Source organism: Gadus chalcogrammus, chromosome 22, assembly GCF_026213295.1.
Source record: "Gadus chalcogrammus isolate NIFS_2021 chromosome 22, NIFS_Gcha_1.0, whole genome shotgun sequence".
NCBI lineage: Eukaryota > Metazoa > Chordata > Actinopteri > Gadiformes > Gadidae > Gadus > Gadus chalcogrammus.
The window spans coordinates 16,407,752-16,430,039 of record NC_079433.1 but is presented as its reverse complement, the minus strand read 5'-3'; the positions used below and the strand labels follow the sequence as shown (position 1 = coordinate 16,430,039).

General features: G+C 46.8%; 1 protein-coding gene and 1 pseudogene across 1 annotated transcript; one reads left to right on the top strand and one right to left on the bottom strand.

Annotated features, from left to right (window-relative positions):
• Nucleotides 1–651: 651 nt before the first annotated feature.
• tac1 (tachykinin precursor 1) lies at nt 652–3,293 on the bottom strand. The gene is made up of 5 exons (XM_056583588.1): nt 2,880–3,293; nt 2,395–2,497; nt 2,182–2,202; nt 797–853; nt 652–707 (listed from the first exon to the last, which is right to left on the bottom strand). The coding sequence occupies exons 1-5, from the start codon at nt 2,988–2,990 to the stop codon at nt 652–654; spliced, it is 348 nt and encodes a 115-aa protein (XP_056439563.1). The 5' UTR covers nt 2,991–3,293.
• A 4,331-nt stretch (nt 3,294–7,624) lies between these two features.
• On the top strand, nt 7,625–7,742 carry LOC130376377 (5S ribosomal RNA; annotated as a pseudogene).
• The last annotated feature ends 14,546 nt before the right edge of the window (nt 7,743–22,288 follow it).

The window sequence follows — 22,288 nt, the reverse complement described above, 5'->3', positions numbered from 1 at the left end:
CGTCCTCGGACCTCCGAGACGGATGGATAAAAAAACGTAGCATGAGCTGACCCCTTCCTCACTCCATCCTGTCGAGGTCTACGACTTAACACTCGACACTGGACAATCAGGGCTCCATTCGGTTTGAATCAATAAAGAAAATAGTTTTATTGTACAGCATCAAGCTACTATAACACATTTTGGCATGTTGCACCCTTTTGGAAAAACCTCCAAACATCTCAGAACTCCATTTTAAAAAGGGAAAGGAGAAGTCAGTACAGCTGGTCTCGGGGAGGAGGGGGTGGTGATGAAGACTTGTATGAGGCACTATACAGTGAATTTGGCAGTGCAATTAACCCCACAGAACTCCGCCCCCAAACCCAACATAGTCACGCATTCAGCCAATCAAATCATAGAGCAGAACATGTTTTGTCGAGGCCACTGATAACGCACAACCTCGGTCTAACCGTCATGAAGGGAACTGAATTGGCACAGGTATTCACGGCACCGCTACGACACTACGATGAGAAACAGTTTATTAGAATAGATCAGCTATAGGTTCTTCTTCTCTCTGAGCGGACTGGCGCTCCCTGCTGTCGAGACCGGGTGACCCCCGCTCTGGAGCAGGGGTCTGAGGCGGCACCGCGCGGGGGGGGGGGGGGGGGGGGGGGGCTAGCGGCGGCGGCGGCGTTGCTCGTAGTCGTGCCTCGAGCTCCACTCGTACGAGTCTGAGGGTGAGAGAAGAGGAACACCTTTAGTCCGTGTCTCCTTGGGAGACGCTTCACTGGACAGTGTGTTGTAGACTAGCCCACGGTACCTGGATCCTCCGTGTTCCGCTTGCCCATCAGGCCGACGAAGGAGTTGATTTTATGCCCTGGGGAGGAGACACAGGACTGGTTAGAACATCAGAGGAGCACCACCGACATACTGGCTGGGGATTGCACTCTGACCCCATGATACATCCATGAGGCCTAAAGTCTGGGGTAAGTTAACCATGGGGGTTAGTAAACCCAGGGTTAGTTAACCCCCAGGGTTAACTTTCAGCGTTAACTAACCCAGGGTTTACCAACCCTGTGGTTAGTTAACCCTGGGGGTTAGTTAACTCTGGGGTTGGTAAACCCTGGGGTTAACCAAGGGTAAACCCTGGTAACCAACCCTAGTCTGCCAAGGTTTAACTAACCCCAAGGTTAGTAAGTTGACCCTGGGGTTAGTTCCCCCTGGGTGTGGTGATGCTGCCTGCGGCCCGCCCGTCCGCTGCGTGCGGTGGTGGAGAGATGGTATCACGGTGAGGAATCACCCTGTAGTCGGATGCATGCTCTAGGGCATGCGTCACTGTGCGACCAATCACGGTAATGGAATGGAATTAAGTCACGGTGCAGTGGGCGCGTGTGGGTGCGCTTAAGGTAAGACGCGACTCCAGGGAACAGCACAGTAAAACAGCAGAAACCAAAAGAAAGAACAACACTTTGATTGTGTCTGGGAGCAATGAGGTGGAGTCACTACAGCGCGGCACACCTCTGCCTAGTTAGGGTTTGACTCCTTAACGGAGCAGCCTAGTTCTCCTCGGCCCGAGAGAAACACCAGAGGGATGAGAGGAGAGATACAAGAGATGAGCGGACAGGTACAAGAGATGAGAGGAGAGATACCAGAGAGATGAAAGGAGAGGTACAAGAGAGAAGAGATATCAGAGATGAGAGGAGAGATACCAGAGAGATGAGAGGAGAGGTACCAGAGAGATGAGAGGGAGCGGTGTGTAGTGTTTGAGGGGAGGAGAGACCGCACTCAGAGCTCTCTCAGGAGCGTAAAAAAACAATCTAACTGAGACGTCCTGACAGCAAAATAAACTTGCATATTTTCCTGCTGCTTGTTGGTTTAACACATTTAACTGTGTGGAGGGAAGTGTGTTTAGAGGGAAAAGCAAACCTTCAAAGACCCATTAAGCTGACGGGGTGGTGGTAAATTAATTAAACCCCATTTGATAATGGATTTATTTTTCCTTTGCAACAACAATTAATGAGCCGAACCCTTACATGCAAGACATGGCGTACAACTCAATTAAGATAAACGACGTTACAATTTAAGCGCAACATGCCTCATAGTCAGCGGACGGAGCCACAAACATAATTTATTATTCAACATTTGTATTAATTAAAAAAATATGTATTTCTCGGAAATAACTCATTTAGAAGCAGCGCTACTTACTCTTGCGGGTGATCTGTGCATCTGCTTAATAAGGAAGAGAAAAAATGTATTAGAAAAAATAATTGCATATCGTAGGCTACATACAGACCTACACGGACAGAGAGAGACAAACCCTGTCATGTTATTTATGTCATGTTATTCATGACATGTAATTGATGTCACGTTTTTGATGTCACGTTATCCACGATGCCGGGGATAAGGGTCTCTGCTCACCGGCGGAGCGCCTCCCCATGAGGCCAATGAACTGCTGCGGCCGGGGCTTCCTCGTCATCCTCCGGAGGATCTCCCGGAACGGGTCCGGGGCCAGCCAGCCGTCCTGAGAGAACCAAAGCACGCTCAACTCTCGGTCCAACCTCAGTGAATCAGCCCGCGGGGTCCGGTTTTCAATTACCGGGCTCACACTACAGAGCTAAAGAGACTTTCCATTTAAAGATCAATAAAAAGTCCACTTAGGGGGGCTCGGCAGCCGTCCAACCCGCAAAGTCAAACAAACCTTTAGACGCTCGCACTTCCACTGTGGAGCATCTTCTTTAGTGTTACTCCGAGTATGAAGTAACACTATAGGCTACATAACGATCTACGTAGGACCTACATTTGATCAACAATAACTTTGTCTTAAGAGAATAAAACTGGAGACCTGGACTGTATAAAACATCACTATATTATGTTTTAAACACATTGGAGACCTGATATCCTACCTGGATCTGATTACTCGTCCAATAATCAAGTTCTTCTTTAGGACCAATTTCTTCAGAAAACACTTGAGTGACAGCGCAGAGCACCACAAGGAGCGGAACGAGGGGCATCATGGCGCAGCGGCACGGCGGGGCGGTGAGGCGTTGCGCGGCGCGACTAGTCAGATAGCGCCTCGAGGCTTCGGCTGAATACAGTTGTGTTCAAACAGTAGATCTGCAGGTCAGAAGAATAAACTCAGCCTACTACTGAGACCCAGACTGTAGCCTCACGTGCAGCTCCTCCAAGTTACACCTGAGAGCGCGAGATACGCGCCATACCAGCCCTTCAAGCGTGCGTGCGCAAAAGCGACCCCGTGTTCAGTGGCCCCCCCTGTCGAGTTGTGAGCGCGCTCGCCTTTCACTTTCCGCCTCTGCGTCTCTTCGTGCCCACCCAGTCCTGAGCGCGCTGTTATATAGGCTGTCGGTGTGGGTCCGGGGAGGCGTCAGGTGTGTCGTGGTGAGCTTTAAGTCAGTCCCCCACCTCACATGGTGCGCACTAGTTCTCTGTGGGTCCCGGTCCGGATGATGCAGGAGCTTTATTTAAGTTCTGCTGCGCCACGCTCACCATGAGAGCCAATTGGCACCCGTTATGAGTCACGACGAACCGCACGATGACGCGGTTCACCTGGCGTCACGGGGGCTCTTCGCCCTTTTTTAAGAAAGCAATTGATTTCACGCAATGCTTGTAACATTCTACTGTATTCAAGTTTACACGCAGCAGACTCATAAAGTAGTTTTTGATGCAGGCTTCTCCACACAATGACTTATGTATTTATCTTTAAGCAAACAGAACCGCTGCACATAGGGTCCATGAACATGATTATTACCCGTGCATGTCATCATGCAATGCATATTACTTCTTCTTCTTCAGTTTCAGTAATTCATTGGCTAGCATTTCACGCCTGGAGGCGCATGTGACAATGCACCCTGGTACCAGGATGATTCATCCAGCCCCGTTACACACAGTGAGGGGCTCTGCATCACTCCAAGGCCCCCCTCTCGAAGCCATTGGGAGGTGTCGGCTCAAAGGGACGGAGGCCACTTGAAGGTGCGTTCGTTGCGGGGTCGCTGCTTTACATGAGAAAGGCTGTTTGTTTTAAACACATAATGGAATCTGCCCTAGCCTCAGCACAAGACGGGGACAACGCGCTAAGTTCAGCCTCGTCGGAGCACTTGATCGGGAGCTTTTATGCCTCTAACAATATATTCAATTTTATTTACCCATGTGCTTTTTGGTTAATGCTAATATTTCCTTTCTTTCGTCCCCTTGGGCTCCTCTGTTGTCCTCCTCTCCTGACGCCTCTGCCATTCAGGTCCAACCAAAGATAACACAGGTTTCAGGAACGCATTTAAAGTGTAAGGCTGTTTTGCGAGGGACAATATATATTCAAGGCCGGAGTGGGACTCACTTTCAGCCCGGGAGTTACATGATACCGACAGGCCCATCCGAATGGTAGGGGTCGGGTCGGGGTGCTTTTACTATTTATGAGCAACTGAACAATGAAACCCTGTACGTGCCTCCCAACAAACAAAACTAATTGACACACAATTGAATAATCAACTAAAGAACCCATTCTAGTTTCGGAAAAAATAACATAAAATCACAGGGCCTACATATTATAGCACATGTTTTCCCATATATCTCCATATGTTGCAATCATAACTTTTGTCCAATAATTTCCTGCAATATTACAACTTTTTCCTAGAAACTGCATCCTATCGTTTGCCCTCATAACATTGTGCAGTGTGCACACCTGTAGCACTCTGCTACCTCCTAGACCTGTCTCATCAGCACTAGGCTGACTCAGTTCTGTGGCTGCACAAATAAAAACATTCTGCGGCTACATACATGCTAACCCCTATAACATTTGTACTGACGAAGCATACAGATAATGATGGTTAGTTAGCTACTCTTTCTAAAATCTGCCCATTTTGTTCATCACCTGCAGCGTCTTTACTCGATGCTCGGAATCTGAATATATCTGTTATTCTCTAGCATTTCGCTGCATCCTCTTCCAGTGCTATTTTCTTATTGATTTTTGCCATCTCGGCTCCACCTTGCTCCTTTCTCTTTTTGCCGTCCATCACTTTAAACAAAATGTGTATCCCGTTCCCAGGATAATCTGTACACTCTCTACGAGCCTGCACCAGAGTTCAATGATGTCCTAGGTGTCACGTCTTTAGCTTTCTGACCAATCGCACACCTGGGCTTTGGGAGGGGCCGCTCTTTGGCTGTATCAATTGGGGAGGGGCCTCTGATTGGCTGTATCAATTGGGGAGGGGCCACACCTGGGCTGGACCACCTGGAGACAGTGACTGAGAGGGAGACAGTGACTGAGAGGGAGACGGTGAGTGAGAGGGAGACAGTGACTGAGAGGGAGACAGTGAGTGAGAGGGAGACAGTGAGTGAGAGGGAGACGGTGACTGAGAGGGAGACGGTGACTGAGAGGGAGACGGTGAGTGAGAGGGAGACAGTGACTGAGAGGGAGACAGTGACTGAGAGGGAGACAGTGAGTGAGATGGAGACAGTGAGTGAGAGGGAGACAGTGACTGAGAGGGAGACGGTGAGTGAGAGGGAGACAGTGACTGAGAGGGAGACAGTGAGTGAGAGGGAGACAGTGAGTGAGAGGGAGACAGTGAGTGAGATGGATACAGTGAGTGAGAGGGAGACAGTGAGTGAGAGGGAGACAGTGAGTGAGATGGATACAGTGAGTGAGAGGGAGACGGTGAGTGAGAGGGAGACAGTGACTGAGAGGGAGACAGTGACTGAGAGGGAGACGGTGAGTGAGATGGAGACAGTGAGTGAGATGGATACAGTGAGTGAGAGGGAGACGGTGAGTGAGAGGGAGACAGTGACTGAGAGGGAGACAGTGAGTGAGAGGGAGACAGTGAGTGAGATGGAGACAGTGAGGGAGAGGGAGACAGTGAGTGAGAGGGAGACAGTGAGTGAGAGGGAGACGGTGAGTGAGAGGGAGACAGTGACTGAGAGGGAGACAGTGAGTGAGAGGGAGACAGTGAGTGAGATGGAGACAGTGAGGGAGAGGGAGACAGTGAGTGAGAGGGAGACGGTGAGTGAGAGGGAGACAGTGACTGAGAGGGAGACGGTGAGTGAGAGGGAGACGGTGAGTGAGAGGGAGACAGTGACTGAGAGGGAGACAGTGAGTGAGAGGGAGACAGTGAGTGAGATGGATACAGTGAGTGAGATGGAGACAGTGAGGGAGAGGGAGACAGTGAGTGAGAGGGAGACAGTGAGTGAGAGGGAGACAGTGAGTGAGAGGGAGACAGTGAGTGAGAGGGAGACAGTGAGGGAGAGGGAGACAGTGACTGAGAGGGAGACAGTGACTGAGAGGGAGACAGTGACTGAGAGGGAGACAGTGACTGAGAGGGAGACAGTGACTGAGAGGGAGACAGTGAGTGAGATGGAGACAGTGAGGGAGAGGGAGACAGTGAGTGAGAGGGAGACAGTGAGTGAGATGGAGACAGTGAGGGAGAGGGAGACAGTGACTGAGATGGAGACAGTGAGGGAGAGGGAGACAGTGACTGAGATGGAGACAGTAACTGAGATGGAGACAGTGAGTGAGAGGGAGACAGTGAGTGAGAGGGAGACAGTGAGTGAGAGGGAGACAGTGACTGAGATGGAGACAGTGAGTGAGAGGGAGACGGTGAGTGAGAGGGAGACAGTGAGTGAGAGGGAGACAGTGAGGGAGAGGGAGACAGTGACTGAGATGGAGACAGTAACTGAGATGGAGACAGTGAGTGAGAGGGAGACAGTGAGTGAGAGGGAGACAGTGAGTGAGAGGGAGACAGTGACTGAGATGGAGACAGTGAGTGAGAGGGAGACGGTGAGTGAGAGGGAGACAGTGAGTGAGAGGGAGACAGTGAGTGAGAGGGAGACAGTGAGTGAGAGGGAGACAGTGAGTGAGAGGGAGACAGTGACTGAGATGGAGACAGTGAGTGAGAGGGAGACGGTGAGTGAGAGGGAGACAGTGAGTGAGAGGGAGACAGTGAGTGAGAGGGAGACAGTGAGTGAGAGGGAGACAGTGACTGAGAGGGAGACAGTGAGTGAGATGGAGACAGTGAGGGAGAGGGAGACAGTGAGTGAGAGGGAGACAGTGAGGGAGAGGGAGACAGTGAGTGAAAGGGAGACAGTGAGGGAGAGGGAGACGGTGAGTGAGAGGGAGACAGTGAGGGAGAGGGAGACAGTGAGTGAGATGGAGACAGTGAGTGAGAGGGAGACAGTGAGGGAGAGGGAGACAGTGAGTGAGAGGGAGACAGTGAGGGAGAGGGAGACAGTGAGGGAGAGGGAGACAGTGAGTGAGAGGGAGACAGTGAGGGAGAGGGAGACAGTGAGTGAAAGGGAGACAGTGAGGGAGAGGGAGACAGTGAGGGAGAGGGAGACAGTGAGTGAGAGGGAGACAGTGAGGGAGAGGGAGACAGTGAGTGAAAGGGAGACAGTGAGGGAGAGGGAGACAGTGAGTGAAAGGGAGACAGTGAGGGAGAGGGATACAGTGAGGGAGAGGGAGACAGTAAGTGAGAGGGAGACAGTGAGGGAGAGTGAGACAGTGACTGAGATGGAGTACACAGCTCAGGCAGGCCGGATGGCGCAGAAAGGAACTTTTAGAAAACCCAATATTGTTAGCCCGCAGTAATCAGCCCGGCTGCCCCGGAACGTTGACGGCCCACCGGGAATACTGACTCTCCTGATTACCACTGAGGCTTTACCCCCATGGACACGCCCGATCTCGTCTGATCTCGGAAGCTAAGCATGGTCGGGCCTGGTTAGTACTTGGATGGGAGACTGCCTGGGAATACCAGGTGCTGTAAGTGGTGTCGGGTGGTGGCCAATAGGTGGCACTCTTCACTCTGGCCCCTTCACTCATCAATCCCGATGCCCCAGTGCAGTGACGGGGACACTGTGCTGTGGAAGGTGCCGTCCTTCGGAGGAGACGTCAAACCGAGGTCCTGACTCACTGAGGTCATAGAAGATCCCAGGGCACTTATCACAAAGAGTTGAGGTTTCCCCGGTGTCCTGTTCCAACCAAGCTCATTCAATCTTGCCCCCTAATCATCCTCCTGTGTAATTGGCTGACTCATTAATTCCCTCACTCTCCACCTCAAGCTGGTGTGTGGTGAGCGTTCTGGCGCAGATTGGCTGCCGTGCATCACCCAAGTGGGGGCTACCAACTGGTGGTGGTTAGTGAGGTCCCCCCTTCACTGTAAAGCATCTTTGAGTGTCTAGAAAAGCGCTATATAAATTCAATCCATTATTATTATTATTATTATTATTATTAAATAAGTGAATATCTCTGGTCTATTCCTCCCTAAGGAGCTGTTAATAGGCACCCTGAGCGGCTCACATCCAGGCTCGTGTCAGGTGTGTGTGAGGTCTGTGTGAGCCGCTGCGGTTAAGCCTGGACTGGGGGACATCGCTCTGGGAAGGTGGGTGGGTTTGCAGGGAAAAGATGAGGGCATAAAGGGGTTGAGTGCTTAGAAGCTGAGGAAGAACAAGAGGAAGGGTTCAAGGGTCAGACTGGAGACCGGTGGGTGCGGAAACTTTCCCCAGACAAAAACACTGTGTGCCGTTCCTCTGTGGTTGATGCTCTCGTAAGACCCCCGTGGGCTGCGGGGGGAGAGTGTGTGTGAGTGGACGCAGCAGATGTGCGGGCAGGGGGAGGATTCACGGAGATGTAATTGCTAGCTACGTAATAGCTATGCAGAAGGGGGAAGGGGGGGGGGGGGCGGTTGCAGAGGAGGGCTGTCAATCAGTGTTGTGCATGTCTGCGGTATGTGCATCAAACACATGCTAATTGGTCTAGCGAAGGTAGGGGTTGGTGTAGCAACACAGACACAAGGACAAAGGACAGAGCGTATTTGGAGGCATGTGGGTACAGTTATATGTGGCCTCTCTAAAAGAATACGATGAAAAACAAGGGAACTTCTTCCCTGCATCCCTGAGGACACACATTTGTATTCAAGAGAATGATTATGTATTAGTGGAGATGACCATGGCCATCTGGGTGGGATCGCTTATGCAGCTGTGAGCCAATTAGAGGGCGTCCCTCATGCAGCCCTGGTGTGCATTTGCATACAAATTCAGAATTCCTCAATTATAATAAATGGTAATAAATGTGTTAAATGTCAAATTCAAAATAGACTAAATATGATTTTTAGCGATTGCAAAACAGCGATATTATTCAAACGAAACAAAACCAAGAATAATTTTTGCGTCAGTTAGCCAAACGCAACACTGGTACGCCTCCATTCCTGGAGCTGTGCCAACAGGGACTACAGCAGGAGACACCGCAGCCTTCTCCCATTTACCCATCACGCATCTGTCTTCCAGGCGCACTACAAGATACAGACCTTTCAGTGAAAAGATCACTGCTAGCAGACCTGTCGCCAAAGCTAGCGAGCTATAACGACATGACCAGAGTCTTCCGCAAGGCTAGTCAGCCTGTTGCTAAAGCTAGCCAGCTAGCATCACATGACTTGAGTCTTCCACAAGGCTAGCAGACCTGTTTCTAGAGCTCACGAGCTAGTCACAGGTTTTGGGGCTGTTGCCTGAAGAGAGGTGTGTTTTTTAGATTCTCTGGCTGGTTTTCCCAAACTGCTTATCCTATCTTTAATGAGTTGGGTCCATGTTTACAGCCAATGATCACAAGTTCAGTAATAGGAGAAGATAAGGAACCAAGCAAACACACCTTCTTCAAAGCCGAGGTCTGAGGGATGGAGAGAGACGGGGATGGAGACAAACCCTTCTCTAAAGGACTCTCTCGTGGCTGAGGCTCAAATGAAAGCTTAGCAGGTGCTTAATTTGAGACCTCAGGGAGGCTGGAGCCAGAGGCTGCCTGTCACAACCATAACACTCTGTAATCACTCACCACACTCACTAATGAATAAATGAACTATTTGAGTCTCTGCAGTGAAAGAAAATACACCCCAGAGACTCATATTTAACTTAGTACCAATTAACACCTCAAGAGTTTTTCTTTTCTTGATTTGTTCTTTGTGTGTTCTTAAACTTTAAAGGGGACATATTATGAAAACAACACTTTTACTATTCAGAAGCAGGGATATTCGATGCAGAAATAGATGTCTAAATTGTCAGTTTGCCATGTGACTGCCTGTCAGGGAGTGCGGCGGAGCTGCTGGACTACCCCCGAAGCTCTGGTGGCAGTCCGGGCAGCTCCGGCGGGGGGAGCTTCAGCTGCAGTCCGGGCAGCTCCGGCGGGGGGAGCTTGAGCTGCAGTCCGGGCAGCTCCGGCGGGGGGAGCTTCAGCTGCAGTCCGGCAGCTCCGGCGGGGGGAGCTCGGCGGCAGTCCGGCAGCTCAGCTCCGGGAGTACAATCCCTTTCTCCTCCATGTCAACTCCCAATATGGACTTCAGAGAGTGTAGGCCAAAGTTCCTTTTCCCAAATTCTTCTCAACCATGGCTGAGATAATCCCCACTACAAGTCTTTACTTGTTGTGGAAGTACCAGATACGTCAGACGCAGTTTTTATGATTCATAATATCATCCGAGGCGCACATAGCTTTTGGCAGTTATTATTGTATTAAATTATATTATATTATATTATATTATATTATATTATATTATATTATATTATATTATATACATATAGAGCTCCGGGAGTCCGCAAATGGCAACAATCCCTTCTCCTCCATGCTGTGGTTCAGTCTGACAGCTCATTGGTCAATGGGCAGCAGCTCATTTGCATTAAAGCTACAGCTATTATCAGCAAATAGCTTCAACAACATGTTTTCTGGAACTCAAATACTATGTTCACTTGTCGGGAAAGCACCATAATATGTCTCCTTTAAGGTTTTTTAATTGAACAGAAGCCCTTTGGGATGAACCACCTGGTTTTCGTAAGGGACTTATATGACCGCGATCAACACAGAGCAGAACACATTGAGACACCAATACTAACTGCCCCCCCCCCCCCCCCAACCCCACACCCACCATCCCTCCCCCGGTGGCTCCTCCACCCCACATCACCTGTGCAGCACACAACATCCTTATCCTTAGTGTACCAGTCCAACATGCAATACAAATCATATGGCTGCAATATTCTCGCCAGCAAATATGGTCGGTGAACGTAAGGAAGTGAAATACATTCTAAAGGACAACTGTGTTTCAAACACCAATAATGTGTAGAATAATGTGTATTCATAGCTCAAGAGAAGCTCTGTGTTCAGTTTTTTACATTTTATCGTTGTTGACATGAAACCAATTCCTTGATCGCTATAGCTACAGTCCACAATGTCCACAGTCAAAGTAACTGGGTCATGTTTTTCTCCCTGATAAAGGCAATCAGAAGTCAACCCAGCAGTAGTATGGCATGTTTGAGGACCCCGTTCTGAGCATCTCCACCTGAAGCCGCAACAGGGGTCACAGTAGCACTGATATATATAACTGATATATCTCCACAGGGAACAATTCATCAAATATCCCTGCTGGAGCACCACGGTAGCATATGCAGATGTCACAGCCTTTTAGCTGAGGAGGTCGTTTCAGGTCTGATAAGGTAAGAACTCACTTTAAACACACACACTTTTATCATATACTATGCAATTAGCATGTACACTATGTCTAAATATCGTTCTTATTATTGCTACGATTATTTGTTTAATTTATGATATTCATTTATTTCCTGCTATTTCATCTCGAGTTTTGAATGCGCCAAATTAGAAATCGTAGTTTCTGTCTCTTTTCTCTTTTCTGGCTCCTATGGTGAAAGAACGTGCCCACCCAGCAGTGAGTTGGAGAGCGGGTCTCTTGCAGTACTTCGGTCAGACCCTGTCCAGCAGAACAACCACTGCTGGGGGAGGGATGACACGTCACCCCCTGCCCCTCTTGTGTGGACCTCCAGCCGGTCCGTGACATCATGATACTGCTAATGCACGGCTGTAACCAGAGGCCAAAGCCTCGCTCACCATAATGGAACCTCCTTCTGGGATGGATAGTGACAGGTGACATTTATTTAAATTAAGGTCTTTGGAGATCGAAATTGCCATTTAAAGCTTTTAACAGTCGGATGACGGCGGATACGGCCTGATTCAGTGACACCTGCACACAAAGGAAGGCCACTTTATCGTGTTTTGAAACATTTTCAAAATTTAAGCAAAGAGGTGAGCTCTTTTTTTGGGTCCTCTAAGTGCAGCTGTTTAGTTTTTTGATATAGCAGTCATCTCTCTTTGTTCCACAAACCTTGAGAGAGGGGTGACTTGTCATGCCAGAATATTATCTTTGCCTACACGTTTTCCATTTACTGCTTTCATTTGGACCGTGTCTGAACTTAGGTAACCCCCCCCACACCCCCACTCAGAGAGGAGATCAAAAATGTTCACCATCGCTGAACTAAAATGTACTTTATCATTTATAATTTAACATCAACGTCCGTATTATTTAAAAAGTTGGATGGGAGTTTAACTAATGATTGTGTGGCATATGCACATGTCTATTTCAGAGGGATCAAGGTTTGTACGACAACAACATTGAGCTGAGGTTTGCAGTTGAATGCAGGTTTTCTAAAGAGACAGACTTGTGTTAGAGATACCAACAAACAGTGTCGAAGATATCTGCAGACAATTTGTTATTTAGATACAAACCTAAAAACATAATTGTAATTCAAAACTCTACAGCTACAGTCAAACACACAATGACCTGCAGAAGTCACCAGATTTCAGGACTGGAAAATGAAGCTTAAAACATGATATTAAATGTATATTTCAGGACAAATATTAAGAGTACTCTGAAGATTAGAGCAAAGCAAAGGGGATGTGTTGAAGACTAAACATTTGTTCGCTAAACTCTGCTCAATAATCAAGTGAAACCTTTTTCTTGGAGGTTTTTAATCAATGGAGGCGTTTTCTACAGGAAACATTTAGGACATCATAACTGGGTTTAAATTGAATCGAAGGATTCCTCATAATCTCTATGTGCTACGACACAAAGCTCCTCATTGGCTGAATGTCTGACCAGAGCAGTGGAGGTGGGGTTGAAAGGAGCACATGTGAAATAGAAAGGCTCCCTGCAGCAGCCTGAATCCTGTTGTGAAGCTGCATCAGAGGACATTGTTCAGCTGCTGCGTCCACATGCCCCCGTCCCAGGAAGCCTCAACAAGGACGCGCGGGCTGTCATATGGGCTGTCACTCAGCAAAAAACACATTGATTTGTGTCGCACAATTATGGTGCTGCGGCAACTCAAAGTACTTCACATAAGGCAGGGGGCTGTTCTATGGGCTAAGCCGTTTTTCAATTTGAAAAGTTTAGAAACACACACGAACACAGACACAGATACACATACACATAGACACGCACGCACGCACGCACGCACGCACGCACGCACGCACGCACGCACGCACGCACGCGCACACACACACACACACACACACACACACACACACACACACACACACACACACACACACACACACACACACACACACGCGCACAGCCAGGTGCAGCATGTCGGGCAGGGGGGGAGGGGGCTGCAGGGTTAGACAGTACCATGGCCATGTGGGGTGTAGCTCTCTGCTGGTCCACAGGGGAGAAGCAGTCTCATATATCTCTACTTGGTCCAACACGCGACATAGTGTGGGTTCAAGGACATCAGGATTGAGAGGAGGAATCGCCTGGTTTCCTTTGATACGGGGCCACCATCAGTATGCAGCCGCCACAGAGTGTCTGAGGGCCCCGGGGCCACTGCCGAGGACCTGGGTAATTTATGGTCCACTTTACCATTCCACATGTGCTCCTATTCTCCATTGGGAGCAGAGCAGATTTGTGTAGCTGAAGTTCCTTCAGAGGAGGTGGTTGAGCAGGGTTTGAAATGAACAATGTGTTACTCTGTCTGAAATCAAGGGTCATTGTTGTCAGGATTATACTAACTATGGATCCAAAAACCTTCAAGTCTCCCCACATGAAAAAATTCTATAGTTTACTATAGTAAATAAACTATAGTATACAATGTCTGGAAAATTACTATAGTAAATCCCACACTATATTGTAGTATAGTATAGTAATCTATAGTATACTACACTGTGTAGTAACTTACTATAGTATTTACCATAGTACACTACAATGTCTGGAAAATTACTATAGTAAATCCCACACTATATTGTAGTATAGTATAATAATCTATAGTATACTACACTGTGTAGTAACTTACTATAGTATTTACCATAGTACACTACAATGTCTGGAAAATGACTATAGTAAATCCCACACTATATTGTAGTATAGTATAGTAATCTATAGTATACTACACTGTGTAGTAACTTACTATAGTATTTACCATAGTACACTACAATGTCTGGAAAATTACTATAGTAAATCCCACACTATATTGTAGTATATTATAGTATACTATAGTAATATATAGTATACTGTAGTAAATGCTGTAGTAAACTATATTATTTTTTCCCCTGGGTCATTCACTTCTGCTTTGGGATTGTATCTGTACTATAGTATAGTATAGTATAGTATAGTATAGTATAGTATAGTGTACACAGTATCTGCCAGCAGGACAAGCCAGATGTCAGTCGTCTTTTCAGCGATTCTTTCTTGAGGGAACAGAGTTGGGCCCAATCCCATTTCTACCGCTTACCCCTTCCCCTTACCCCTTACCCCTCCCCCTTCCCCTTACCCCCTCAAAAGAAGGGGGAGGGTTAAGGGGTAGAAATGGGATTGGGCCTTTATGTTGCTTTCCCAACAAGCACATGGTGCAGCACTCTCTGGTGTCATAAAAAAAAGTATGGCCGCTATCTCAGACCTGGGTTGGCAGGCATCCGAACATTTTGGAATGAAGCCCCAGACTTCACCGATTATTTGGCACCCCAGCCAGCCAGACACCACCCACACCCCAGCCAGCCAAACACCACCCACCCCCCAGCCAGCCAGACCCCAGCCAACGTGAGTTCGAGCCCTTCTCAGGACCAGTAGGAAGCATGGAGCTGAACCGGTCTTCTTCTGTGTATAGTCAGGGAGCCATGGAAACCAAGGTCACAATAGGAACTGTAGCAGCAACAAGGAAGGGATCTTTCACCGGACAGAACTTATCAATCAGGTTCAGGAAACCATCAGAATGGCCCGATCAATGACCAGGAGCCAAGATGTGTGTGGCATTGGGAATGTGTGAGAGAGAGAGAGAGACACAGAGAGAGAGAGAGAGAGAGAGAGAGAGAGAGAGAGAGAGAGAGAGAGAGAGAGAGAGAGAGAGAGAGAGAGAGAGAGAGAGAGAGAGAGAGAGAGAGTGAGAGAGATGTATGCAGAGGGTGTCGTAGCTCTTCAGTGGTCTGAGCAGGCTGCCTGGGGCTGTAACCCGGTCCTGGATGGCCTCAGTAAGGACAAGGAGATGATGTCTTATTGTTCAAGCCAATGCATTCCATTAAGACGGCTAATTGAGAAATCCTTCTTTTCTACCTCTTTGGCCTGCTAATGTCTGCAGAGTATTGAACCCGTCCAGACAGGTTGCAGTGCGGGCAGCATACTAAGGAGGCCGCACCCTTCTGGTTAACAGCATCAGCACCAGAGACTGTTCACAGCCATCCCCCCATGGAGCCCTGACGGACCACTGATGGGCCCTGAGGAACACGCTGTGGAGGATAGCCTGGCCCAGCTCCAGCCTGGAGACATCTATACATCTATACATAGATATCTATATCTATACATCTGTAAATATATCTATATCTATGCATCTATGTATACATATCTATATCTAGACATCAATGATAAAAAATTATTTGCCGAAGTGAATACCGGGGAATAGCCCCAACTATTCACAGAGCGTGAGAATAATAGTTTTAGTTTATACTACACGTGAACACTCCAAAATAAACAAGATAACACTTTTTGCCAGGATTTATTTGGTTTTTATTCGCGGTTTATTTGTTTTTATTAGCGTGACGAGACGACTGTCATGCGATGAAAACAAAATCCTGAGTTTGTGATCTCAATCATGGGAAATTGCCCAATATCTCGAGATAGCGAACCAATGAAATTACGCCATCTTAGGAGGTTGACGTGTAGCATATACTAAATATATCTATACATCTATACATAGATAACTATATTTATATCTATACATCCATGAATATCTTTATCCATATCTGTACATCTATACGTATATACATATATCTATGTATCTATATATCCATAATATATCTTTACCTATGTCCATACATCTATCAATATATATGTATACATATATATATAGATCTATAGATCTATTCATATATATATATACATCTATAACTATATATAGATCTATATCTGTACATCTATACAAAGATATCTATCTATAAAAAAATATATGTATCTACACATCTATTGTAGAGAAAGGCGTACTGCCTTCTTCCATGGACCGCTCTCAGTCAGAGCGAGTCCAGCTACGTCATGGTCATCAGGATGGATCTTTATTGACACAGGGCGGTTACGACAGCAGGGGTCCGACGTGGAGCGACGTCAGAACCTCGCTAGGACGTTGACAGAGGGGCTGGCAGTCGTCGCCCGCCAAGTAGGCCGTCCCTCTTCAGCGGATCGATTCAGCGGTCTCAGCTAAACTAATTACGAAAGATTAGGTACAAGCAGATTGAAAAGGCCGGCGCCGGTGAATCACTTATGAATAAAACCATGTTTTAGTCCTACAGCACGGTTCACAGATGGTTGCTCCTGGCCTGCTCAAGGACAGTAGGTAGGACGTCACCTTTCATTGCGCCCCATCCTGCTGAAGGCTGGTCCTCCGCACACTGAGGGGTCTCCAGGCATTCAGCCTCCCTCTCCAAGGCACTCTGGGCTGTGTTTAGTTTGGTGAATGTTGAAGACAGAACAGGCCAGGGCCGAGGTCATCAGAGGCTTTCTCTCGCCTCTGTCAAGGTCTTGTGGATATATTTTCTAAAGATGAGTTTGTATAAAAATGAATTCCACAGCACATGTATGTATATATTATGATTTAGAATTACATTTTTTATCATTTATCGAAGAAAAGAGACCTAATATTTTCTTGGAGTGTAATGGAGTTTTTGCTTGGTTGCGCCTGAATCAAAGTAACATCTTACTTTCCCCTCTGCAACTGCTTTGAATCATCTGCCCTTCACACTGCTAGCCAAACAGGTCTTTTAAATACATAGGTACATAAGATAGGGAGAAATTATATGGAATATGTTGGATAAATTGCCTATGTTTTTCTGGTAATCATAATCAGGAGAACACATATCTTATTGGGTCCTAGGTGGTTGCCATGGTAATGCAGTTAACACCCATCCTGAGGAAAAAAGGGAAAGATAGTTCAGACCAATGGGACAAAAGTGCAGCATTTTATAATTTCTCTTTACAACGATGACTATTCACTCCAAGTTCTCAGACACGTTACTGTGACACACCAGGATTCCATTTAGTTTACCAAGTTTGACAGCTGTCAATCACCGCTGGAGGCTAATTGGCAGAGAGAGACGATCAAAATGATTTGACATGTTGAATCTTGAAGACGACTCCGTACAGAAGACTGTTCACACACCGCAACCTCACTTGTGTCCGACTACATCCAACGGCCTCTTTCCTGCTCAGTTCGCTAGGAGCCTCTGATACTGAGGAAAACCTCTGTCCAGCAACTTATAACTGCTGAACAACTAACCTGAAAGAACGCTTTGACCGCTCACAGGTTTGTGCAGCTCCTTAGTGTGTCTGTATGTGTACTGTTTGTGTGTTTGTGTGCATGTTTGTGTGTGGCATGGATCACGCCACCAGTGCAGGGATTATAAAAAGAGCTGGCCTTTGGAGACGAGGAAAGTGCGTAACTGATAATTACAAGCTAAAACCACACAAACAAGACAACCACTTGTTAAACAGTCCGTTGTGTATGAGTGTGTCCCCCGCCTCATTTCCCAGCCATTGTTCTGCTGTGTGTAGGCTGAGCGTTTACAGATGGGATTCTGCTCATCCCCATGCTAACAGAACAACTGGGTCCCTAAAGGACAGCTCTATTGTAAAAGACGTTCCAGACGTCTGATCCATCATTATCCCAGGACAGTGAGCTCAGTGCCGAGCCTCCAACGCAAATCACATAAAGAATAAAGGGTAATTTCCTTAAAAGCAAGGAAGCTGGCCTATTTGATTAAACAAGGGGAAACCACTTTGTTGTTTATGGGTGCTTGATTGTCTGCGTGCCGGGCCAGGAGAAGGGGTGAAGCTAAGGCAGATAATGAAGGGGTGGGGGGGGACAGGTTATTAGCCATCGCACCGGCCATAAAGGCTGGTTTATATTTCGACGCCCGCAAGGAAATGACTCTCCACGTACAATCAGGGCCGGCTGCTCTATTACCTGGTGCAGGGCGGCCAGGTCTGGCATGAGGAGGAGGCTGAGGTGCCAAAGCCCTGGCGAGGCCTGATTATGTTGTTGTCTATTCCTCTGCTAACCGGTTTAATGCTGTTTACCCAGGCGGCGCTGCTGTGTTTATATGCATGTCATAAAAGATGAAACCCAGAGAGGGATGGGCTAGGGGGGGTTTCCAAACACCTCAAATGTCAGCGCTGTTGACTTTTTTAAATGCTTTTGTTTGAGCACATGCCGACGAGACCAGCATGGATCTTTAGAACGTCGAGCGATGAAGAAAGATTGATAGAATGATATTAACAATACCATTGCCGAGTTACCGATTCAACGACCGAAACAAGTGTTTATCTTTGCTCAGCAAAGTAAATAGCAGCCTTTGAAACAAACGGCAGCCAAGTGTTTGGCGGTGACAAACGCGCTGCATTATACATGCTAACGCACGCGGCGGCGGCGCTAATGGCTGTTTGTTGTCAGGGCTGTGTGTCCTCCCAGCAGGCCAGGAAGGAGCCTGGCTGAGGGTTGTTTGAAGCCTCCCTACCGCCTCCCTACCTCCCTACCACCGGGAGTCATGGCGTCGATACCAGCGTGCTGCGCAGCGATGGTCCCGGTGTGACCTCTGGTTGTTCAGGAAAAGGTCTTTGATGCGGCGCTCGTAGCCCAGGTCAATCTCCCGCCTTTTGAGAGCAGCTGTACATTTGCTCTATTGATAGGGAAGATATGGGAATCATATTTGCCGTAATATATATATAGTTTGTGCTTTTTATATTGGATATTAATGCAGTCTGATTGGTGGACAGGTGGCACAGCAATGGCCTATTTACGATTTTTTTTAAACCTTGCAAAAAAAGCATTAAATTGAAACATTTGACCCAATTGAACATATAAAAGTTAGAGAATATTTTATTATCCAGAATAACTTTGGCAACAAGGCATAAAGTCTTGTAATTGGGCAAGATCTTTGGGCAGCCTCCTTCATTTATCTGCTTTCTCTAGCCTCTCTCCATAACTGTTTTCCCCTCTGTGGAAATTAACCGGCCGTGTTTACGGGAGGTTTATGGGATCACCCTAAAGATAAAGTGAATTCCTTCCCGTTTAATTTGGAAGACGTATTATCTCAATTTCTACTCTGTAAGAGCCTTTGTTCATGAGGCCCGACGCGGCCCCTCTGGTTCTGACCGACCGTTTCAGAGGATCCATCGTAGAACCAGCAGGCGCCTAGACGGAAGGAAGGAAGCTTGATCATTCATCACAACTTGGTCGGCGTCCTGTTGAAACAACAACGAGCTGCTGAAGTTCAACTCGCACCACTAAGTTGTTGATGGCGCACCAGATGGTGGTTTGAAACATAGTAAGGACTTCACGCACTGACTAACAAGTAACAAGTAACAACCTTACACACAGCTGGTGCAACCCTGAATGACCAGATCCATGTGTTATGAATGACATCTGTGTTGGTCTATTATGACTCTCCTCAGGGTCTTTGGAGACCTTGGGGCTGCCCATTCTTCTTAAACCCAAGCCCTGGTTGTAGGTCAGCTAGGTGTTCACTGTTCTCCTCGTGGTGGACCCGTCAGACCCTCACCAACAGCTCTGTCTCCAGTGGTGGCCAAAACCCTAGTTCCACGGGGTTGGTCCCCTAAAGTACTAATGCTGGCAGCAGGAGTCATGAGGCACACAATGCCATGTTTCCCAAAAGCCATTTTGTTAAGTGTGTTTGTGTATCTCATCACCTAATGCACAACGTGTATCCTTGTCCAATCTGCCCGTCTCAAAGGATAAACAGATGACTCAGAGGAGCGGTTAGACTCCGGTGGTGGTGCAGTTTATGATCCAAAAGCTGATATCATCCATTCCATTATGTTTCCCCTGTGACTTCTGGGCCTGGGAGTGTTGTATGTATCAGCAACATAGAGCTCACAGGACACCACAATGATCTCTCTCTCTCTCTCTCTCTCTCTCTCTCTCTCTCTCTCTCTCTCTCTCTCTCTCTCTCCCTCTCTCTCTCTCTCTCTCTCTCTCTCTCTCTCTCTCTCTCTCTCTCTCTCTCTCTCTCTCTCTCTCTCTCTCTCTCTCTCCCTCTCTCTCTCTCCCTCTCTCTCTCTCTCTCTCTCTCTCTCTCTCTCTCTCTCTCTCTCTGAATGATTAATATACACTCCTACTGCACAGACACACAGTCTTGCGTTCCAAAGCAAGCATTTTAAAAGTAAAAAGTAACAAGGGGGATGAATACTATCATTTGGAGGGCCATATACTCAAAATAGTTGACAGTAAAAACAGGGTAATTGTGCACTAATGTTTAAAAAAAGCTTTTAAGAGCCACTGTGTGCAGAACAAGATAATCACTGTGACCAGTTCATATTGAAATGAGGAGCAGGGGCACAGGGTTGTGCATCTTGTTAGGATATGATTTATATCATGTGATTTAAGTATTGAACCAATGTATAATTATTATTGCTATTATGATCAAGTATATTATTATTATGAATTAGAATTATTAGTTGTGGTTGTTATTAGTATAATCATCTTCATTTTGCACACTAGATATAAATAAACAGCCAATAGCATAAGTAATAGTCCATACGTAAGGGATAATCACGGCTTACCGTGACGGTAACCTTCCACGAGCCGGGCATATCAAAATGTTTATTGCCCTGCCTCGAGGTGATTATCCCGTTTATTCTAGTTCTTGCTTGCGAACATAATAAAACAATTCAAATACTTTAATAATTATGCTTTCTCTAATTCGTATTGCATGCTTATTAAATGTATGCACGTTTGAGGTCATCTACCTCAAAAAGTAGTCCCCTTTAATTACGATCGATCAAATATGTTTTGGACACCTCAAAGGGCATTATCCAGCTTATACCATGGTCACTTGCCAAAGAAAAGAAATTAAGATCATTCATTTATATTTTCATGCGTTTTACAATGCCAATATAACGTTTTTCACATGCCATCATTTAGTTTCCCTGTTAACGCCTGAGGGTTTGACTAATACCTGGAACAATCATTACCCTCCCGTAAGGTTCTTATGCAACGGAAACGATATTCACTCCTCCAGTAAATAAGACGTACCTTAGCTACGACTTGGCAATGGGAGGTAGCCTATTCTAGTCCGCTGAGCTATGAGTCAGAGAGCTAACGTTATGGATTGTACATATTTATAATTCGAAATTCGTCCCAGCCTTTAAACCACAGATACTCTACACTTTCAACATATAAAGTGTACATATTTATAATTTGAAATTTGCGCCAGCCTTTATACCACAGATACTAGAGGGCCATATAACCGCGTTGTCTGATTACAGTTTAATTCATTTTTCACAATTAACCAGCTCTCGTTTTGAAGAATAATCATCGCGCCAATCGTTTCAATGGGAATCGCGACGGTCTACACTTTCAACATAAAGTGTACATATTTATAATTTGAAATTTGTGCCAGCCTTTATACCACAGATACTATAGGGTATAGCATATAACCGCGTTTTCTGATTACAGTTTAATTCATTTTTCACAATTTACCAGCTCTCGTTTTGAAGGCTACAATACAAGCAGTGTATTGATCTACTATTTGATGATGCTGTGCTCAGTCAGCAGCAAGTAGAACCGACAAGTCAACGGGCAACCTGCCGGGTTAATGCCCTCCTCCCAGCCAATCAGAATCAAGCATTCTTAAATGAAGTTGAATAAAAAGAAATTATCCCACAACAGGAGCTGGAGAGGCATTAAGGAGCTTATCAAGCCCTGCAGCTGTCTGGAGGGCACACCAACCCTCACAGAGACACCTACTACAGGGTACCCCCACAGAGCCCCTACTGCAGGGTACCCCCACAGAGACACAGGGCCCCTACTTCAGGTAAACTACAGGTTACCAGGTGATCCAATATCTGATATCTGTGAAACTCAGATGAAGTACTGCTCCTGTGTCAAGGAGCCAGTGAACAGAAAGTTGTGATGTTTCTTATTGTAGAACGTGTTCTATGAACTTCAAACGTACTCTAGGCTATTTTGTCACTCTTAAAAAGATAGCGGACACAAG